Here is a 17,992-nt window from a genome sequence, read left to right on the forward strand (position 1 = left end):
AAAGATTGAACTGTTCCACAGTTTAATGTACTTTCTTTTAACATGCACATTGCTGATATTTCAGCCAGATTCAGATATGGACTCAAGTGCAAGTGGAGAAGGAGCAAGTTCTGCCTCATCTGCTGTTAAAAGAGGACTGTCTGTGGATTCTGGCCAAGAAGTAAAACGATTCAGGACAGCTACAGGAGCAATAAGTGCTGTAAGAGAAAATCAGGATTTGTTCAGAGACTCTAAGTAGTGTAATTGTTTTTTCCATATGACTTGAAACGCCCTAAACTGAAGGTTTTAACTTTAGCAAGTGTTTTAAATCTGTTCTTGCTGTTTTCCTCCTTCAGTCTGGCTGATGGCTTTTGTGTTTTGTGTGCATGCAGGTGTTTGGACGGAGCCAGTCCTTGCCAGGAGCTGATGCCCTCCTTGCCAAGCCCATTGACAAGCAGCACACAGACACTGTTGTGAATTTCCTGATTAGAATTGCTTGCCAGGTACTGTGGTTATTCTGATATGCAGATACCACTGTGGAGGAGCAGCCAAACCCATAAAGCCCTCTTTTCACACAGGTCCTTTTAGGCTTGGATTATTCTAATGTTTCTCTGCTTTGTTTTCATGATTAATTTACATATTTGGGTGATGCTGCAATGTATGCTTGTTCTGTTGCCTAGGTTAAATGTCAAGAATACTTTATCCCAAAATATTTAGAGTTTTATAGGGAATGACTGTGTCTAGGGGTAATGATTGAAGTTTTATTTTCAAAATCCTATACATGGAATTACTTTGCTGCAGCATGTAGAGCTAAAGTTTTTCACAAAATTTGGAGGGAATTAACTTTTCTAGAATGGGAAAAATTATCTGGGTGTACCTCCAGGCAGACAAATTTTATGGCTTCTGCTCCTGCAGCAGACTCAGCTGGTAAGTAGCATGGGATTTTATATCCCACAGTCTGTTGCACAAAATAGATGTGCTCTTAAGTATAAAGATGAATTGAGTAAAGAACTGCACATGTTTATGGATACCTTGCAAACAGTAAAGATTAACCATCTTGAGTATGTTCAGAGTTGTAGTAATAAAGGATAGCATGAAACTTTTGTTTAAGTACACCTTTGATGGGTGATTTGGGTTAATTAGCAAGCAATTTAGACACTAGTTCTGGTGTTTATTATTAGTTGTCAGCTTTTTATGCATTAGATGCTGTGTGACTGTACTGATAAAACTACTTAAGCTTATCCATTTCAGAAATAAGAAATTACATGCTTGCAAGGAATGAATAATAAATTAATGGCTTGGTTCCAAAAGGGTGTCATTTTGTTAACTCTGATTAATTGCTAGGTCAATGACAACTCCAACACTGCTGGATCCCCTGGGGAGTTGCTGTCTCGTCGCTGTGTCAACCTTCTGAAAACAGCTTTAAGGCCAGACATGTGGCCCAAGTCAGAACTGAAGTTGCAGTGGTTTGATAAGCTGCTCATGACTGTGGTAGGTAACATTCTAGTCCTGTAGGTCTTTAGGTTTCCCTGGCATGTGGGATGATTGAATACCAGTCATATCTGGATATAGATTTTTACAGTACTAATCTTTTCTTTGTAGTGAAATAACGAAGTTGTTAAGTGTGTGAGTTGCAGCAGTGGTTATAATTTGTAGAGCTGCAGTACTGACTGGTTGGTGTGGTTTATTTATTTTTGGGGATTTTTTCTTAGTCGGTTTTAACAGATTTGATCTGAGTTTAGTAATCTGTGTAATTCTTGTTTACCCTTACTCACTGCCTTTTTGTATGCTTTCTCTTTAGGAGCAGCCCAATCAGGCCAACTTTGCCAACATTTGCACTGGCTTAGAGGTCTTAAGCTTCCTGCTGACTGTGCTGCAGCCCCCTGCTATCCTGAGCAGCTTCAAGCCCCTGCAAAGAGGGGTAGCAGCCTGTATGACCTGTGGGAACACCAAGGTTTTGAGAGCTGTCCACAGTTTGCTGTCTCGCTTGATGGGAATTTTCCCCACAGAACCAAGTGAGTGCTGTTTTCTTCCTCCTTTTATCCTTTATTGCTGCACAACTTAAGTGGTTGAGGGGTGGGATGAAGGCACTCTTTGGAATGTGCTAATATTCTGTTTTATGATTCCTGCATTTAATGGTCCATTTTAGCTTGCACTTTCAACCTCTGATTAAAAAAGGAAAAGCTGAAAGAAGTAATCATGTGGAATGCATCATTATCCATTGACATAAAAACTTAATAACCTGTGGCTGTCATAACTTTAGTTCAAGAAATGCATGCTATAAATTTAATGTATTTTTGCAATTAGAATTTTTCAGCTTCAGAAGTGCAATTTTTTAGTTATTAAGTTTGCTGTTTTGCTGAAACAAGGGAGATAAAGTGTAAAAAAGAAAGGCAATAAGTAATATGCTGTGTCTTAATAGAAGCTAATTTAGATAATATTTTCTTGGAAAAAAGTAAATCAGTAATGTAAGACTGCTCATCAAATTGAGTTACTCAGAAGAAGTGGTACACTATTATCAAAGACATACTGGTATAAAGAGCTTTATATAAATGAGGGATCTGCTTGTGTCACCTTACATTGTTGACAGTGTAAGACTCCAGTGATGTTTCAGTGACTGTACATTCACAGTGTAACTGTTCTTTGCCAGTTCTGTGGGTAATGTTACCAAAACTAAACACACCTCTGAACTCTGCAGGTACCTCAAGTGTAGCTTCCAAGTACGAAGAGCTGGAGTGCCTTTATGCTGCAGTTGGGAAGGTTATTTATGAAGGACTGACTAATTATGAAAAAGCCACCAATGCCAACCCTTCCCAGCTCTTTGGTAGGTGTCCCACACCCCTGGCAGCTCTGTGGGAATGCCCCTGAATGAGTCATGTCTTTGTCACAAGTTTCCTTTTCCATAAATCTGGTCTGATGCAGAGGAAGCTGTGGTAAGCATTTCAAGCCACTTGAGAGATGAGCTTGGATGTAATGTCTGTGAAGAGAGGGGATGGAGGGGGGTTCATTGTGTTCTGTCTGCTCCCTGAAGTGTCTTGGGAGCAATTTTTGGTGGTAGGGAGCTGTAGATCTGCTAGGTGGAAGCCTTTTGTATTCAAAGTGCATAGGGAAAAGGTGCAATATTGATATTAGGCAAAAAATAGAAGTAAAAGTTCCTGGCACCTTCTTACATGGAAAAAAGCCAAATCCTGCAAGTCCTCTGAGATAGAACAGAACAGTTCAAGGAATCTGTGTAGAGTCTTATGTGTTCCTGCCTTTCTTTTTAATTTTTTTAAGTCTCATTTATTAGCTGGTTTAGGTTGTGTATTAAGATTTATGTATTTATCGATCTTGAACTGTCAGTAATCAAGAAATTACAAAAATACTAATTTTTTTGAGTGACAAAATCTGAATTTTTAGCATTGACCATTCTGAAGAGCTGAAATGTTTTTCTTGTCTTGTTTTTTTGTACTTACTGAGCTGCTATACAACTCAGCTACATAATAGAATGACAGAGATATATAGGGATAATAGAGTTTGGCCCAGAACTGGTTGTGTTGGTAATACAGACCTGAAATTGTACAATGTTGGAAAACCTGCTGATTTAAATGGCAAATGTCCTTCAATGTTCTGTTCTGTGAGCTGTGTAGATGGCTGTAATTTTACCTTGGGAATTGCCTATTTGTCAGATGTCAGGAGGTACTTTACATCAAACTAACCATGAAAGATGTTTCTTACATTTTGTCCAGAGCTCCCTTAAAAGCAGCACCACAATCAAGCTGTCAGGAGGTGCATTTTGTAGTAGTTCTGTGGCTCAGAGGCTGAGCTTTGTGGGCCAAATTTTGTGCCCATCTGATCAGAAAAAGAAATCAAAACTTTGGCAGGAGCCATTCAATGACCAGAGCATGCTTCTGTTGATATGTTGTGTAGATAGATTGAATTAGAAAGTTGCAGTAGTTTTTTTTTAAGTACGTAAAATTTTACAGGATGTGTGTGCTTGTTTTTTTTAAGGGTGAAGTAGTCAACTTGAGTTAACGTCTTCAATCCACAGAAACTGATTTGTTAAGCTTTATAAAGTTTCTAGGTTAGAAAGCCCAAGTTATAGTTTCTTAATTATTAAACCTGTGCCTACTAATTTAAAAGTTTTTCTACTTTTGCTACTAAAATAAATGTGCAACATCAGGAGTAGTTACATTTTTTAATGTCTTGGGGAAATATTTGTTCTCAATGCCTTTCTTCCTGTCCTCCCTTTTTCCCTTTGCTGTTCATCACACACTTTGTATACAAAACTTCGAAATATTTTGATTAGAGCAAAAGTAACCTTTTAGACTTGCTATAAGGACTGAAGTGGAAACTGAAAATTTTCTCCAAATCTCTCCAGATTTCTAATGTTTGTAACCTGGGTAGTCCCATCCTTCTTTCAGGGCATCTGTACCTTACTCAGGTCATGTCCAAGAGAAGTTTTAATTCCTGAAGCCTTGTTTTTATCTCTAGGGACTCTGATGATTCTGAAATCTGCATGCAGCAACAACCCCAGCTATATTGACAGGCTGATCTCGGTTTTCATGAGGTCCCTGCAGAAGATGGTCAGGGAACACCTGAACCCACAGGCAACAGCAGGAGCAGCAGAAGCAAACACAGGTATTACCTTGTACAGTCTGTTAATGATTAGAAGTGTTGGCAATATTAAAATATCTTCATCCTAAAGGGATTCAAAGGACTTTGCGGGGTTTGTGTGCATTATAACTTGTTGAAAAATAGTTCAGCCTTAGTGAGTAGTGCTACTGAAGTATTGAGAGCTAAAAATGCACTTATGAGATCCAGTTACCTGCTTAATATATGAATTTCAGTATTAGCCCAGCCTTTTCAGTGAAGGGTTAGTGAAACATTTGTTGAGCTGCAGTGTAAATAGAAGTGCTGAAATTCTTCAAGGCTTTGCAGTGTTGAGGGGAGAGGGGCTGAATTTTTTTGATTGCTCTGTGCTTTCACTTTTTTTCCATATTTTATAATATTGGAACAACTGTGTTTGAATTAACTTGTTGAACCTGATACTTTAGCTTTTAATCTTAAAATAGCATCTCTTTCAGTCAGTATAATTCTGATGTCAAATGAATTAGAAAAAATCAGATGTGCTTGTAGAAGAAAATTCAGTGCTGGTAAAGGGCCCTGTAATTTACTAATGAATAAGCTACTGAAGTAAACACTTTGAAAGGATTGTTGCTGTTAGATTTCCAGCCCATACTTTAATTAGGTAAATGAGAACCTTGTAAATTTTATTAACACTGAGAAACAATTGGAAAATTATTAAACTTCATTGATAAGCAAGTCAGGAAATTAGCTGAACAGAATTACGGAATTAGCTGCATCACGGACAATTTCTTTTACAAAGTTAATTGTAGTTTTTCACTATTAGGGGTCTGTAATACCTTCTACTAAAGATCTGCAGAAAGGAAAAAAACAGGCTTGCCTTTAGAATTTTGAATGGATTTGGTTTTGAAGGAAGTCACAGAATCATAGAATAATTTGGGTTAGAGGGAACCTTAAAGATCATCTAATTCCAACCCCTTGCCATGGGCAAGGGCACCTTCCACCAGACAGTTGCTAAAGGCCCATTCAAACTGGCCTTGGGTTGTGCCTTAGTTCTGTAGCAATGTAAAGTAGTAATTCTGAACACACTATCTCTGGGGATGTATTGCCAGGCAATAGATGATGCTGATATTTTTAAAATTACAGCATCTTATCTGGAAATTTTTTTCCTAGGTGGTTCATAGGTGAATACACAACTCTAACCCTTTTTTTTGCATCCATAGCAGGTACAAGTGAACTGGTAATGCTGAGTCTGGATCTTGTGAAAACTCGCCTGGCTGTGATGAGCATGGAAATGAGGAAAAATTTTATACAAGCTATTCTAACATCTCTCATTGAAAAATCCACTGATGCCAAAATTCTTCGTGCAGTGGTAAAAATAGTGGAGGAGTGGGTGAAGAACAATTCCCCAATGGCAGCTAATCAGGTAAATTGAGTAGATGAAGTCATTATTGCTCTCAAATACTAAATAACTATGGTTAGCCAATATAATTCATCAGTTTTGACAATGAGGTTTGTAATGATCTGTTATATATGTTTAGACGCCCTTGATGGTGTTTGAACTATTTTCATTCCCTGTGAAAATAGCTGCAGCTATAGATACTTGGCATTTTATAGGCTTATATTTGGTGTTTGATCTCAAATGCTGCTTTGTGGAGAACTTCCTTTCAAGTTTTAAAATATACTTCACATTAACCTGGATAGAAAGATTCTTCAGGAGGAAGATGACTAATGCTGGTATAAATTGTGTTAATCTTTAACATTTTGTGGCCTCCTCAGTCTGCCATATTTTTGTTAAGAGTTGAGCTCTTTACAGCCTAGTGCTGTACAAAAGGACCTTCACTTTTTTATAATATACATCAGAATTTTTTAATCCCTGAACAACTTAAAGTTATTTTTAGTCACAATTCTGAAATTCTCCGGTATATATTAGGAGGATAAGTGCTTGAGTTATTTTTATTTTTAAGAATTCTGACCTACCAAGCTCTTTTTCAGTACTTTAGAAGCAGAGTCCTGTAAAGAATGGCTGAGTTTTAATTTGAATGTGCTAGTTCTCTGCATGTTTTAAGATGAATTGACCAAATTAATCATGTGTTCTTTTACCACAGACACCTACTCTCCGGGAGAAGTCCATTTTACTGGTGAAAATGATGACTTACATTGAAAAGCGTTTTCCAGAAGACCTTGAATTAAATGCTCAGTTCTTAGACCTTGTTAACTATGTCTATAGGTAATTATAGCAATTAATCGTTTATGAAGCTTATTGCTTCATAATTTGTACCATATATGAACTCTATAACATATCATCAATCCTTTCAGGTCTGAATTAAGGGATTTTTTTTTCTTTAAAATGCAAAATCAATTCACTTTACTGAGACCATGGTGCATATTTATGGAATGCAGTTTGAAAACAGGAGGTCCTTAGTAAGGATTTTTACTTTTGGCACTGATGAAATACATCCACCCCAATTTCTTCCTTTCCCAAGGCATCCTTGTAACTGACTGTATTCTCAACACTGTGGTTACAGCTAAGATCTATCTCTTCACATTCATAGGATATAAAGATTATTTTTTCTTGAAGCTAAATTGTAAATTACACTTTTGGGAGAGTTACTTTTGCTAGGTAGACTTGAAGATTTGAATCACAATGAAATAATTAAAATATTATAATAGTCACCTTATTAACAAATACCAAGTGTTCAATGGGATGCTGCTACTTCACATTATTTTGCAGTCACTTTGCTGCTGTACACTGCTGGTTCACTGTGTAAAACTTTTGTGTGCACACAGTGCTCAGAAAGTTTTATCAATCAATATCATTTGCCATTTCAAACAGGATACAGGTGTAGCTCAGTATTTCACAATTATGGTAAGATTTTATCCTGAAAGAGTATTTCTGGTAGTTCTGGGCAGTTTTACAACAAGCAGCAAAGTTTTCCTTGCTGTTTCTCCCAAAACCTGCACCTGGATGTTTGTCACATGTGTGGTTTTACAGAATGTCATCTCTTGGGGTTTTTAGTCCTTTATACAAAACCTAGGAGTCTTCTCTTTCTAATGGCTCTGTTATTTCATCTTTATTCATTTTAGGGATGAGAATCTTTCTGGGAGTGAACTTACAGCTAAACTGGAGCCAGCCTTTCTCTCTGGTTTGCGCTGTGCCCAGCCACTCATCCGAGCCAAATTCTTTGAGGTCTTTGACAATTCCATGAAACGCCGCGTCTATGAGCGCTTGCTGTATGTGACCTGCTCCCAGAACTGGGAAGCAATGGGAAATCACTTCTGGATAAAGCAGTGCATTGAGGTAGGGAAACTACTTGTATCAGAAATGCAATTAGATGCATGTTTCATTCCTTATTTTGCCTTGTTGTGTGTAAAAGCATTGTGTGGTGTGTGTTTTGTGGAGTGTATTGTCTGTATCAAAGCTGAAAATACCAAGTCTGCTGCCTCAGCTCCTGTGGTGCTTAAAAATACATACAGTGGCTAAACAGTGAAATGCTGATGCTTGGAAAGTGGCTCGAATAGAAATGTTTAAAATCTATTTACTTTGCCATAAGCTTAATGACCAGGTAATACTTAAGGAAAGCAATCTCTTATAATTGATAATGACTATGGAAAAAACCCCAAGAATTGTTATAGGAGAAGATTTCAAGAAAACTGTTAAAGCTGGAATGTTTCCTAACAGTATGACAGCTGTTAGGTGGGATTGCATTGAAATGAAATTGCATCTTTGCCTGGGTTATTTAAAATAAAATGGGACAAAACCTTTTATTTTAACAATTTGCATATTAAAGCATAAATGTAAGGTGTCTGTGAACGTCCATTTTAGGGTAACAGAATCTGTATTTATTTTAGCAGATTGAGGACAATTAATACATGTGTTAAGAAGTACAAAATACAGCCTTTAGGCCTCGGAGAGTCTATTAATAAAGGTGATAAGTAGGCCTTAAACTTACTATTGCAACTTTTATCCTGTCTTGAAATATTAAACCATCGTGATGTTTTCTTTGAAGTTCTGCAGTCAAATGTATGTTCAGAAACTCTTGTTACTTCTCCACATGGTAGCTGCTGTTGGCAGTGTGTGAGAGGAACACCACGATTGGCACCAGCTGCCAGGGGGCCATGCTGCCCTCCATCACCAATGTCATCAACCTGGCTGACAGCCACGACAGGGCAGCCTTTGCCATGGTCACTCACGTCAAGCAAGAGCCTCGGGAGAGGGAGAACAGCGAATCCAAAGAGGAGGTAACTGATGGAAAATAGTGTGGAGAAAGCAGTCTTTGGGATGGAATTCAGCTCTTCCTAGTCTCTCACCAGATACCTTTGGAGAATGAGTGATGAAGATGATGTGTGCAGATTGTTCATGTCTCCTGTGGTTTAAGCATGCGTGGGTCTCTCAGAACTCCCATTCATTCGTTTAGCCTTTACTTCAGCACTCTAGGCAATTACAGGTCTGAACCTGAAGAAGGAGCAGAAACAGTGAAGCCTGAAATAAATAGATCAGAAAGGTGTTTTCTATTGTGGAAAATAAGCAAAAGTACACAGAAAATGCCTATTTTTACCTACTGTGTTGTTAATTTCTGTGTAGGATGTTGAAATAGACATTGAATTGGCTCCAGGAGATCAGACCAGCACTCCCAAAACAAAGGAACTCTCAGAGAAGGACATTGGCAACCAGCTGCACATGCTGACCAACCGGCACGACAAATTCCTCGACTCCCTTCGGGAAGTGAAGGTGGGTGCAGGTTGTTGGTGACAAATCACTTTAATCCTAAAACTTCACACTGATCTAAATCTGTTTTTTTTTCTTTTTCTCTCTCAGACTTCTTTTTTTTTAACTGAGTTACCTTGTGTAGACATCTCTTATAATCTGTAGTTTCTTATTTGCCTGTGGTAAAAAATTCTTAAGCCTTCACTTCATTGCTGGTATTACTGTTTCCCTTTCCTACAAAATTAAATGTCATCCTCCTTCACTGTAAGTGTATTTTAACAATTCACTTCAGAAACTAGTGATGACAAATACAGGGTATAGGAGCAAAAATGTGTATCAGCATCTTATGATTAAATAATTTCTGAGAAAATAATTTAGCTGAAAGCTATGTTTAAATTACTCCACACTAGCAACAGCTCTATCCAATTAACCTGATTATTCCTATTACCAAAATGATCAACATCTTCCCTTTTTCATTCTTTTTTTTTTGATGGTTGCAGTAATGAATCAGAGTCTTGATCAACATGAAAATAGGATTAAATTTTTGTTTAAAAGACATTAGTATTACTACTGAAACAACTGTATAACTGAACTGTTTTGCCACAGGATTAATTGTATTTTCCTATTTCTGTACATCTGTCTGTTTCCAGACGGGAGCATTGCTGAGTGCCTTTGTTCAGTTATGTCACATTTCTACACCTTTGGCAGAGAAGACTTGGATACAGCTATTTTCACGACTTTGGAAAATCTTGTCTGACAGACAGCAACATGTGAGAACCTCTCTCCCCTCCATTTGTAGATTCTTCTTTGTGAATGACTGCTGTTCCAGGAAAATGTGTTTGTGTGGTGACTTTGTTCACTAGCTTTGAGATACTTGCCATTCTCAGCCTGTTGAATGCTGTGTACCTGTATCAATACATCTTTTGAGAGAAATAGGGCCTTTCATTTTACAAAGAGAAATGTACTCATTGAAGGGTTGTACTCATCTAAAGAGATGTTAAATCTGGTTTATCTAATTGAAGAATCTGAATAGACAGATAATATGATGTTTTTTCTTCTAGGCTCTAGCAGGTGAAATAAGCCCTTTCTTGTGCAGTGGAAGCCATCAGGTGCAGCGGGATTGCCAGCCAAGTGCCCTGAACTGCTTTGTGGAAGCAATGTCACAGTGTGTTCCTCCCATTCCCATCAGACCTTGTGTCCTGAAGTACTTGGGGAAAACTCACAACCTCTGGTTTCGTTCTACACTCATGCTGGAACATCAAGCCTTTGAAAAAGGACTCAGTCTGCAGATTAAGCCTAAACAGACAACAGAATTTTATGAGCAGGAAAGCATAACTCCTCCTCAACAGGTAGTGTTATATTTATTGAAATACCTTGTGAAATATGAAGAGAAAAATCTAACACTGACAAGTCCTCCACTAAACCGTGTCCCCAGTGTCACATTTTGCATGTATTTTAAATACCTCCAAGGACAGTGGCTCTAACATTATCCTGGGCAGCCTGTTCCAGTGCTTTACAGCCTTTTCAGTAAAGACATTTTTCATAACAAATCTAGACCTCCCCTGGTGCAACTTGAAGCTGTTTCCTCTTGTCCTATTGTATTATTGACTTGTTGAAAATTTTTGTTGGTTTTTTATGATTTGATCAGTTGTGTTAGGGAAGACAGGCAAGAGTCAGTGTACAAGCCTTAGGATGTTTTTGTCATGCAGTGTTGTTTTCAGTACATGGGTCTTACTAATTTCTTGCCTTGTAGAGTTTTAAAGAGAGTTTTAATAAGTTTTATAAGCCCTTCTCTATTTCTATGTCTCTCAGCTTGCCTCATTGTAGAACATGGGGTTTGCTACCTACTATGCTTTATAAAGAGAGCTTAACTGTGGAGAAATATGTGTTCTTAACCTTGCAGGAAATCCTGGATTCCCTTGCTGAGCTCTACTCTTTGTTACAAGAGGAGGATATGTGGGCTGGGCTGTGGCAGAAACGCTGCAAATTCCCAGAGACAGCAACAGCCATTGCCTATGAACAGCATGGCTTTTTTGAACAGGTACAGTCTTGATTTTAGAAATTATCTGAGTAGTTCTACTGTCAGGATAAATATTCTGGTCAGCAGGAAAAACCTCTGAATATTAATTATTAAGTTCAGTCTTCGAAAATGGAAAGTGCCATGGCTTCTCTGCTGTCTACAGTAGGAGTTTGAGGCCTTTTAATACTGAGGTAAGGTGAAACTTTTGTGCACACCCATCAGATTTTCATGATATTTGTCAAGCTGTCAAATAATAGCTATATTCAGGAATGAATTTAACACACTTGACTATTTTTTTCAAGTCTATGAAGGCTTTCTTATCACTTGTTCTTAAAAATAAAAGAGTATTGAGTTATTGTGTACATAGCAGATGGAAACCTGGAATTGTTGGATCTTTTTTAGGCACAAGAAACTTATGAAAAAGCAATGGAGAAGGCTAAAAAAGAGCATGAAAGGAGCAATGCTTCCCCTTCCATCTTCCCTGAGTACCAGCTCTGGGAAGACCACTGGATTCGGTAAGACTTGGAAGCTGATGTGGAACAAGTATTTTTACCTTGCAATAGAAGCAAAATACCCTGCTCTTGGTTTAAAGCATTAGTTATGAGAGTAAACTTACCTCAGGACTTAGCTCAGATACAGGGAAAACTTAAGGGAATAAAAAAAGCTATTTTGTATTCCCTTAACAGAGCCTCAGAAGTGATATGCCTGAATTGCTGTAAAAATGTAATTTGCTATTGGTGGAAACAGACTGGAGCTAAAATTTGTTTTTCCTATTTAAAATGGTTGTTCTGGGAGACACAAAATGCAGCTCTTCCCTGTTCACAGATTTTTGTATTATAACTGATAATAAATAAATGAAAAAAAAGTCTTCCCATCTGGATAAAACTTCTGCAGTGCTTGCAAAGCTGTCTGTAGACAAACAAATACACAGATAATATTCTGATACACAAACATTTGTTGTCACTTTTATTGAAGTTTTTGGGGTTTTTTAGGTAACAAAATTGACACTGCATTTGATTTTCTTAGTTGCTCAAAAGAGTTGAACCAGTGGGAGCCTTTGACAGAATATGGTCAGTCCAAAGGTCACATAAATCCTTACCTGGTGCTGAAGTGTGCGTGGAGGGTCTCAAACTGGATTGCCATGAAGGAGGCTCTGGTGCAGGTGAGTGAGGGCTTTTTGTGCTCATGATTAGTTTTTCTTCATCCTGCCTTGGGTATCTTCATTGTGACTGTTTTAGGAACCATCCCATGAGAATAAGCTGGTGGTTATTCTTGAGGCTGCTGTAAACTGCCAGGCTGCATGGACATCTTGAACTTGTTGGGGCCAATGGCAGACTTCTTTTGGAGTTGCCAATTGATTGTCTGGAATTTTTTTTTAAGTGTTGAATATGGTGTCACTAATATAAAGAAGATGGAAAACACGGGGTGGGGGGGTTTGTGTTTTGATTTGGTTTTTCTTAGGTTGTTTTTTTCTTTTTTGTTTTAATTTTAAGGAAATATGTTCTCTGTTCATGGTAGGTAGAGTTGTTCATCTGGTGAGTTAATATAGAAACAATTACCAGAGGTAAAACTGAAATCTAAAAAGTGAGAATACTGTATTAAATCACAGGTGGAAACGAGATTGCAGATCTTTAATGCACTATTGTATACAGTGGGGCAATACTGAAATTACTCTGCTAAAATGCCAGAATTTGCAATGAAAGGGTGAAGTATATATTTAGAATACAATGCGAAGCCAAATGTCTAAGCAGCAAACTGCACATGCAACAAAAACTGTCTTATGGGTACTATTTACATTTTAATTAATTTCTTTTGTTCTTATAACACTTAGTATTCTGTGTCCTATTTAAATATGCACCTTCAGAGCCTAAGTATAGAAATATTTGAGAAACCTTTAAAGCCTAAAATAAGAACTATATTGTCCAGAATATTACAAGCCTTGGGCTTGAAGAGAATGAAATAGATCATATCTGACAGCTTCTGGTTTTGGACAATTGCAAGTTGAGTGGAAGTGACAACCCTGAGTAAGTGCTGATATGCTGCAGCTGCAGTTGTATTAAAAGAGGTATTTTCAGTAATGAGACATTTATTTTATGACTGAGGAGAAGATGTTGCTGAAGCCATAAATGGAGCCTTTGTGACTCTACTCAGGTTCTTGTAGAAGTGTCAGCACACGTTTGCATAAATATTGGGATCTGAAAGAATAATTGATTCTGTGCTGCTGTACCTCACTACTCCAATTTATTGATATTCTTTAATGTGGCTGTTTTTTGTCAAGTTCCATGGTTGATTCACAGGAGAGGCTAGAGACAATGGCAAATATCTATCAGTTTTCGTAAATCTTTGTGAAAGATTTTTAATAATCTACCCATTAAAGTTGAGCTATTAAAACAGCAAGTAGCCTTTGATAGGACCCAAGACTCGTTTCCATTTGCTCACACTGCCATTGTGTTTAATGATCCAGTAGATAACATAATAAAGAAGGAGATTGTTTTCACTGTGTAAGTGTAAGGATGCTACCTGGCACTTTCTCTTTGCTGGCTCAGGCGTAAAAGTCAGTTAAGGATAACAGGAATAACAATTGTAATGGTCACCATACAGTTTATCAGCAGGAGGATAATGCAGGGGGATTTCTGTGTTGCACATCAAACCATAAAGAGCTTGTTGTAAAGTGGAGGAAAAAGAGGTGAGAAAGTTGTAGATTAAAGGCCTGCAGTGTCAGCTGGTGAGCACTGGCTCAGTGCAAGTTTGCTGTAAAGTGCTCACAGAATTTAGGTGCTGCACAATTCAAATGCTTTGCTGGGTTTAGTTGCCATATTTCTACTGTTCCAGAATTCCGAGGAAATGGTTTAAAATTATTTTATAAATTATTTTAGCACTGTTACCTGACTTTGCACCTGTGCTCAGGAATTACTTTAACTTAAATGAGAAGTTGGTTTTCATTACTTGAAAAAATTCAGCTGTTTATTTTCATAACCTTAGCAATGCCCTAGAGCAGACAGGGAGTACAATGCTGCATGATGTGGGACAGATAGGCACAGGATCCTTTTAGATGAGAAGTTGCCATTACATGTTCTGGAGCCCCTGAAGCATTTCAGACAAAGCGTGTGTTATCTGCTGAGAAGCATCTCCTGACTTTGTGCAGGGTGAATTGTTTGCTGTGAGCTTCTTGCTCCTGGGCCAGGGCTGCTTTGGGCTGGCTCAGCTCTCTGAGATGCATTACAGTTGTCAGTGTAAAAATACCCCAGCAGCAGCTTGGGCATGGGCACTTCTCTTGTGCTGAATTGGCAATTCATTTGCTAGCCTGCCCTTGCCAGTAACTTTAGGAGAGCTGAAACTCTTCTGGTGACCTAAATGTTAATACTTCAATCAAATGTTTTTAAGAAATGAGATTATTTTTAAAACATCAAAGCTGTAAGAAAGCTTAAAAAAAAATCAACTGTTTGAGTAGGAATGATCTTTACTGGATGTTATTCCTATTCCATGACCAGGTGGAGCTGAGTTGTCCAAAGGAGATGGCCTGGAAGGTGAACATGTACAGGGGGTACCTGGCCATCTGCCACCCCGAGGAGCAGCAGCTGAACTTCATCGAGCGCCTGGTGGAGATGGCGAGCAGCCTGGCCATCCGCGAGTGGCGGCGCCTGCCCCACGTCGTGTCCCACGTCCACACCCCCCTGCTCCAGGTAACAACAGAGCTCTTACCTCCAGTTGTCCTCCAGCAGCAGGTCTCAGAACTTTCAGTAGCTGCAAGTGTGAAATATTTTAGTGTTTATTATATACATATAGTGCTGATAGTTTTTGCATCGTGGTATTTTTGTTCAAAGTTGCAGAATGTGTGTTTCTGTTTCTTCACAGTACTTGTTGCTTATCAGGAAGAGCTTGTTAGTGATTAAACCCACCTTTTTTCAGATCTCCAGAAATATTTTTGGGAAGCACCTGGCACAATTGTGATTATATGGAATATGTAGTTTAACTATTCAATGAAATGAAATAACATGTTTTACATGGTGAAAAACGAATGGCTGTGTCCTTTGAAACTCTCACACACATTTTACCATAACAAAAATGGATTTCTGTTTCCTTTTGAAATGTATAAAATGTCAACACCCCATTGTTTTCTCTTGGATTTAATCATGTAAATAATTAATTTTCAACTGCAAGAGAAGAATTTTTGAAAGTAGATGCTTTATTGACAAGTATAATCAAACAGAAGTAGATGCCTAAATCCATCTTTAAAATTTTTGATTTGGCCTAGAGTTACTTTCAGAAGATTCTTGAAAATGAACCTTGTCTCCTCTGATCTGTGTGGAACCAGTGTGGAAGTGGGGCTGAGGCAGGATCGTGCTGGGCTTGGTAGTGTGGGATTTAGGCAAAACATGCCTTTCATTTGACATTTAGGCTTTGTCCCTGTTTAGATACCCCATAAATATATACCTGACAAAGCTCTTGTTCCTGTGGAGGGAGCCTTTTATCTCCAGGGGAGAAATTGTGGAATAGCTCAGTTTTTATAACAGGGATGATTTCTTGATGGGCCATTGCTCAGAGATGTGACACTGAGCCCTGCCTGTGGAAGTGCAGAGGACTTTGCTTTGAGTTCTCTTTGATGCAGAGGCCTCTGTGATTCTGTTTAAGATCAGTAGGTTCACTCTATGTGATTCATAACCAATCTACACCATATACAAAGAGACCTCTATAGAATGATTGCTCCTGTGGGTAGAGCTCACACAGCAGCTCATGCCTTTGAAATTTTATAATATAAATTGATGCATCAGATAAAGTGAATGAATATGGAAGTTTTCTCCATATTCAGAAGAAGTTATCTAGTAAATAGGTACAATTTGTGAGCTCACACAATACCATTAGATGGCTTCCCAATGAATGTAATTCCTTCCTGCTAAGATTTCACCCATATTTCAAATTGCCCCCCTCCCCTGCTTAAGAATGGCAGCATCTGCAGCAGGAAAAGATTAATATTGCTAAATAAAATATTTAGCTGCTTTCAGATATCAATTAAAACAAGTTTTACAACAATCTAATATGTATATATCCCTCGTGAAGAAATGATAAATTAGTCAGTGACTGACAGAGGTACAAATGCAGCCTTGAATTTGCACTGCAGTAATTACTTTTTTTTTAAATATCAGATAGTATGTGATTAAATACCCATGAGAAAATTAAATTTATGTGATGAATGGGTGTAGGATGAAGGTTAAGCTATTGTGAGAGCTGATACTGAGATGATTGTAGGAAAATATTACTTTAATTTATTTTGTTTCAAGAGATTTCACTCTATAAATTTGGACTGCCTTTTTTTTATTCTCAAATAGTTATCTCATTTGGTTGATTAACAGTGAATACAACTGTTATCTGCCAAGTGGTAGCTTAGAGAATACTACACTGTCTTTATTGTACTACAGGTAATTAAATTCCATTAAAGTTTGTGGGCCTTTTCTTCAGGTGGTTGAAGTTTTAACAAACTGTCTTCTGCCTTTAGTGGGTTCGAGACTGCTGCCATCTTCTGTTTGTTCCTTATTTATATTGATTATGTTTTCTAGGCAGCACAGCAAATAATTGAACTTCAGGAAGCAGCCCAAATAAACGCAGGATTGCAACCAACTAATCTGGGGAGGAACAACAGCTTACATGATATGAAGACTGTTGTCAAGACTTGGAGGAACAGGTTACCTATTGTGTCAGATGATTTATCCCACTGGAGCAGCATTTTCATGTGGAGACAGCATCATTACCAGGGTAAGTCTGCCTGGTCCAGCATGCATTCATCATAGAATTTTTCAGACAACATTTGTTGTATTTATGTTTGCAGGGATCCCCGTGGCAGGGAGGAATGGTGAATCTGACTCCATGTTCTCAGAAGGCTAATTTATTATTTTATGATACTATATTATATTAAAAATACTATACTATACTATACTATACTATACTAAAGTATACAGAAAGGATACTTACAGAATGCTAAAAGGATAATAAAGAAAACTCGTGACTCTTTCCAGAGTCCCAACACAGCTTGGCCCTGATTGGCCAAAGAGTGAAAACAACTCCCAGCAGAATGCAATGGAACAATCACCTGTGGGTAAACAATCTCCAAACACATTCCACATGAGCACAACACAGGCGAAGCAAATGAGATAAGAATTGTTTTCCTTTTTCTGAGGCTTCTCAGCTTCCCAGGAGAAAAACCCTGGGCGAGGGGATTTTTCAGAGAATGTGAATGCTACAAACACATAAGTTCTTGGTGGCTTGATTTTGGTGAATTGTAGTTTTTATTCAATTTTCATTGAAATGTTTGATTATCTTAAGTCATCCTCATCTTAAGTCACGTGTGTTGCTACGTAAGGTGCCGCTCCCTGTGTGCCAAACATTTCACCTTGCCTTCCCAGCCATTGTGACTGCCTATGAGAACAGCTCCCAGCACGACCCCAGCTCCAACAACGCCATGCTGGGCGTCCACGCCTCGGCCTCGGCCATCATCCAGTACGGGAAGATCGCGCGCAAGCAGGGGCTGGTCAACGTGGCCCTGGACATCCTGAGCCGCATCCACACCATCCCCACCGTGCCCATCGTGGACTGCTTCCAGAAGATCCGGCAGCAGGTCAAGTGCTACCTGCAGCTGGCTGGAGTCATGGGCAAAAATGAGTGCATGCAGGTAGGGCAGCTTTGTTCCTGGAGCTGCTGTTGGGACTCGATGGGTCCTCTAACAC

At 38.5% G+C, this 17,992-nt stretch overlaps 1 protein-coding gene across 3 annotated transcripts in view; it reads left to right on the forward strand.

The window, feature by feature from the left end:
- Nucleotides 1-17,992, forward strand: part of TRRAP (transformation/transcription domain associated protein) — a 77,074-nt gene that overhangs the window by 36,572 nt on the left and 22,510 nt on the right. For all 3 annotated transcript variants that reach the window (XM_059862001.1, XM_059862003.1, XM_059862002.1), the window contains 19 exons: nucleotides 65-199; nucleotides 372-482; nucleotides 1,324-1,470; nucleotides 1,781-1,994; nucleotides 2,678-2,803; nucleotides 4,453-4,599; nucleotides 5,769-5,971; nucleotides 6,654-6,775; nucleotides 7,633-7,846; nucleotides 8,608-8,787; nucleotides 9,131-9,277; nucleotides 9,904-10,023; nucleotides 10,315-10,602; nucleotides 11,157-11,294; nucleotides 11,676-11,788; nucleotides 12,300-12,435; nucleotides 14,765-14,956; nucleotides 16,829-17,024; nucleotides 17,672-17,937. In XM_059862001.1, coding sequence (XP_059717984.1) covers nucleotides 65-199; nucleotides 372-482; nucleotides 1,324-1,470; nucleotides 1,781-1,994; nucleotides 2,678-2,803; nucleotides 4,453-4,599; nucleotides 5,769-5,971; nucleotides 6,654-6,775; nucleotides 7,633-7,846; nucleotides 8,608-8,787; nucleotides 9,131-9,277; nucleotides 9,904-10,023; nucleotides 10,315-10,602; nucleotides 11,157-11,294; nucleotides 11,676-11,788; nucleotides 12,300-12,435; nucleotides 14,765-14,956; nucleotides 16,829-17,024; nucleotides 17,672-17,937 — 3,195 coding nt within the window. The remainder of the gene's footprint in view (nucleotides 1-64; nucleotides 200-371; nucleotides 483-1,323; nucleotides 1,471-1,780; nucleotides 1,995-2,677; nucleotides 2,804-4,452; nucleotides 4,600-5,768; nucleotides 5,972-6,653; nucleotides 6,776-7,632; nucleotides 7,847-8,607; nucleotides 8,788-9,130; nucleotides 9,278-9,903; nucleotides 10,024-10,314; nucleotides 10,603-11,156; nucleotides 11,295-11,675; nucleotides 11,789-12,299; nucleotides 12,436-14,764; nucleotides 14,957-16,828; nucleotides 17,025-17,671; nucleotides 17,938-17,992) is intronic.

Source organism: Haemorhous mexicanus, chromosome 17, assembly GCF_027477595.1.
Source record: "Haemorhous mexicanus isolate bHaeMex1 chromosome 17, bHaeMex1.pri, whole genome shotgun sequence".
NCBI lineage: Eukaryota > Metazoa > Chordata > Aves > Passeriformes > Fringillidae > Haemorhous > Haemorhous mexicanus.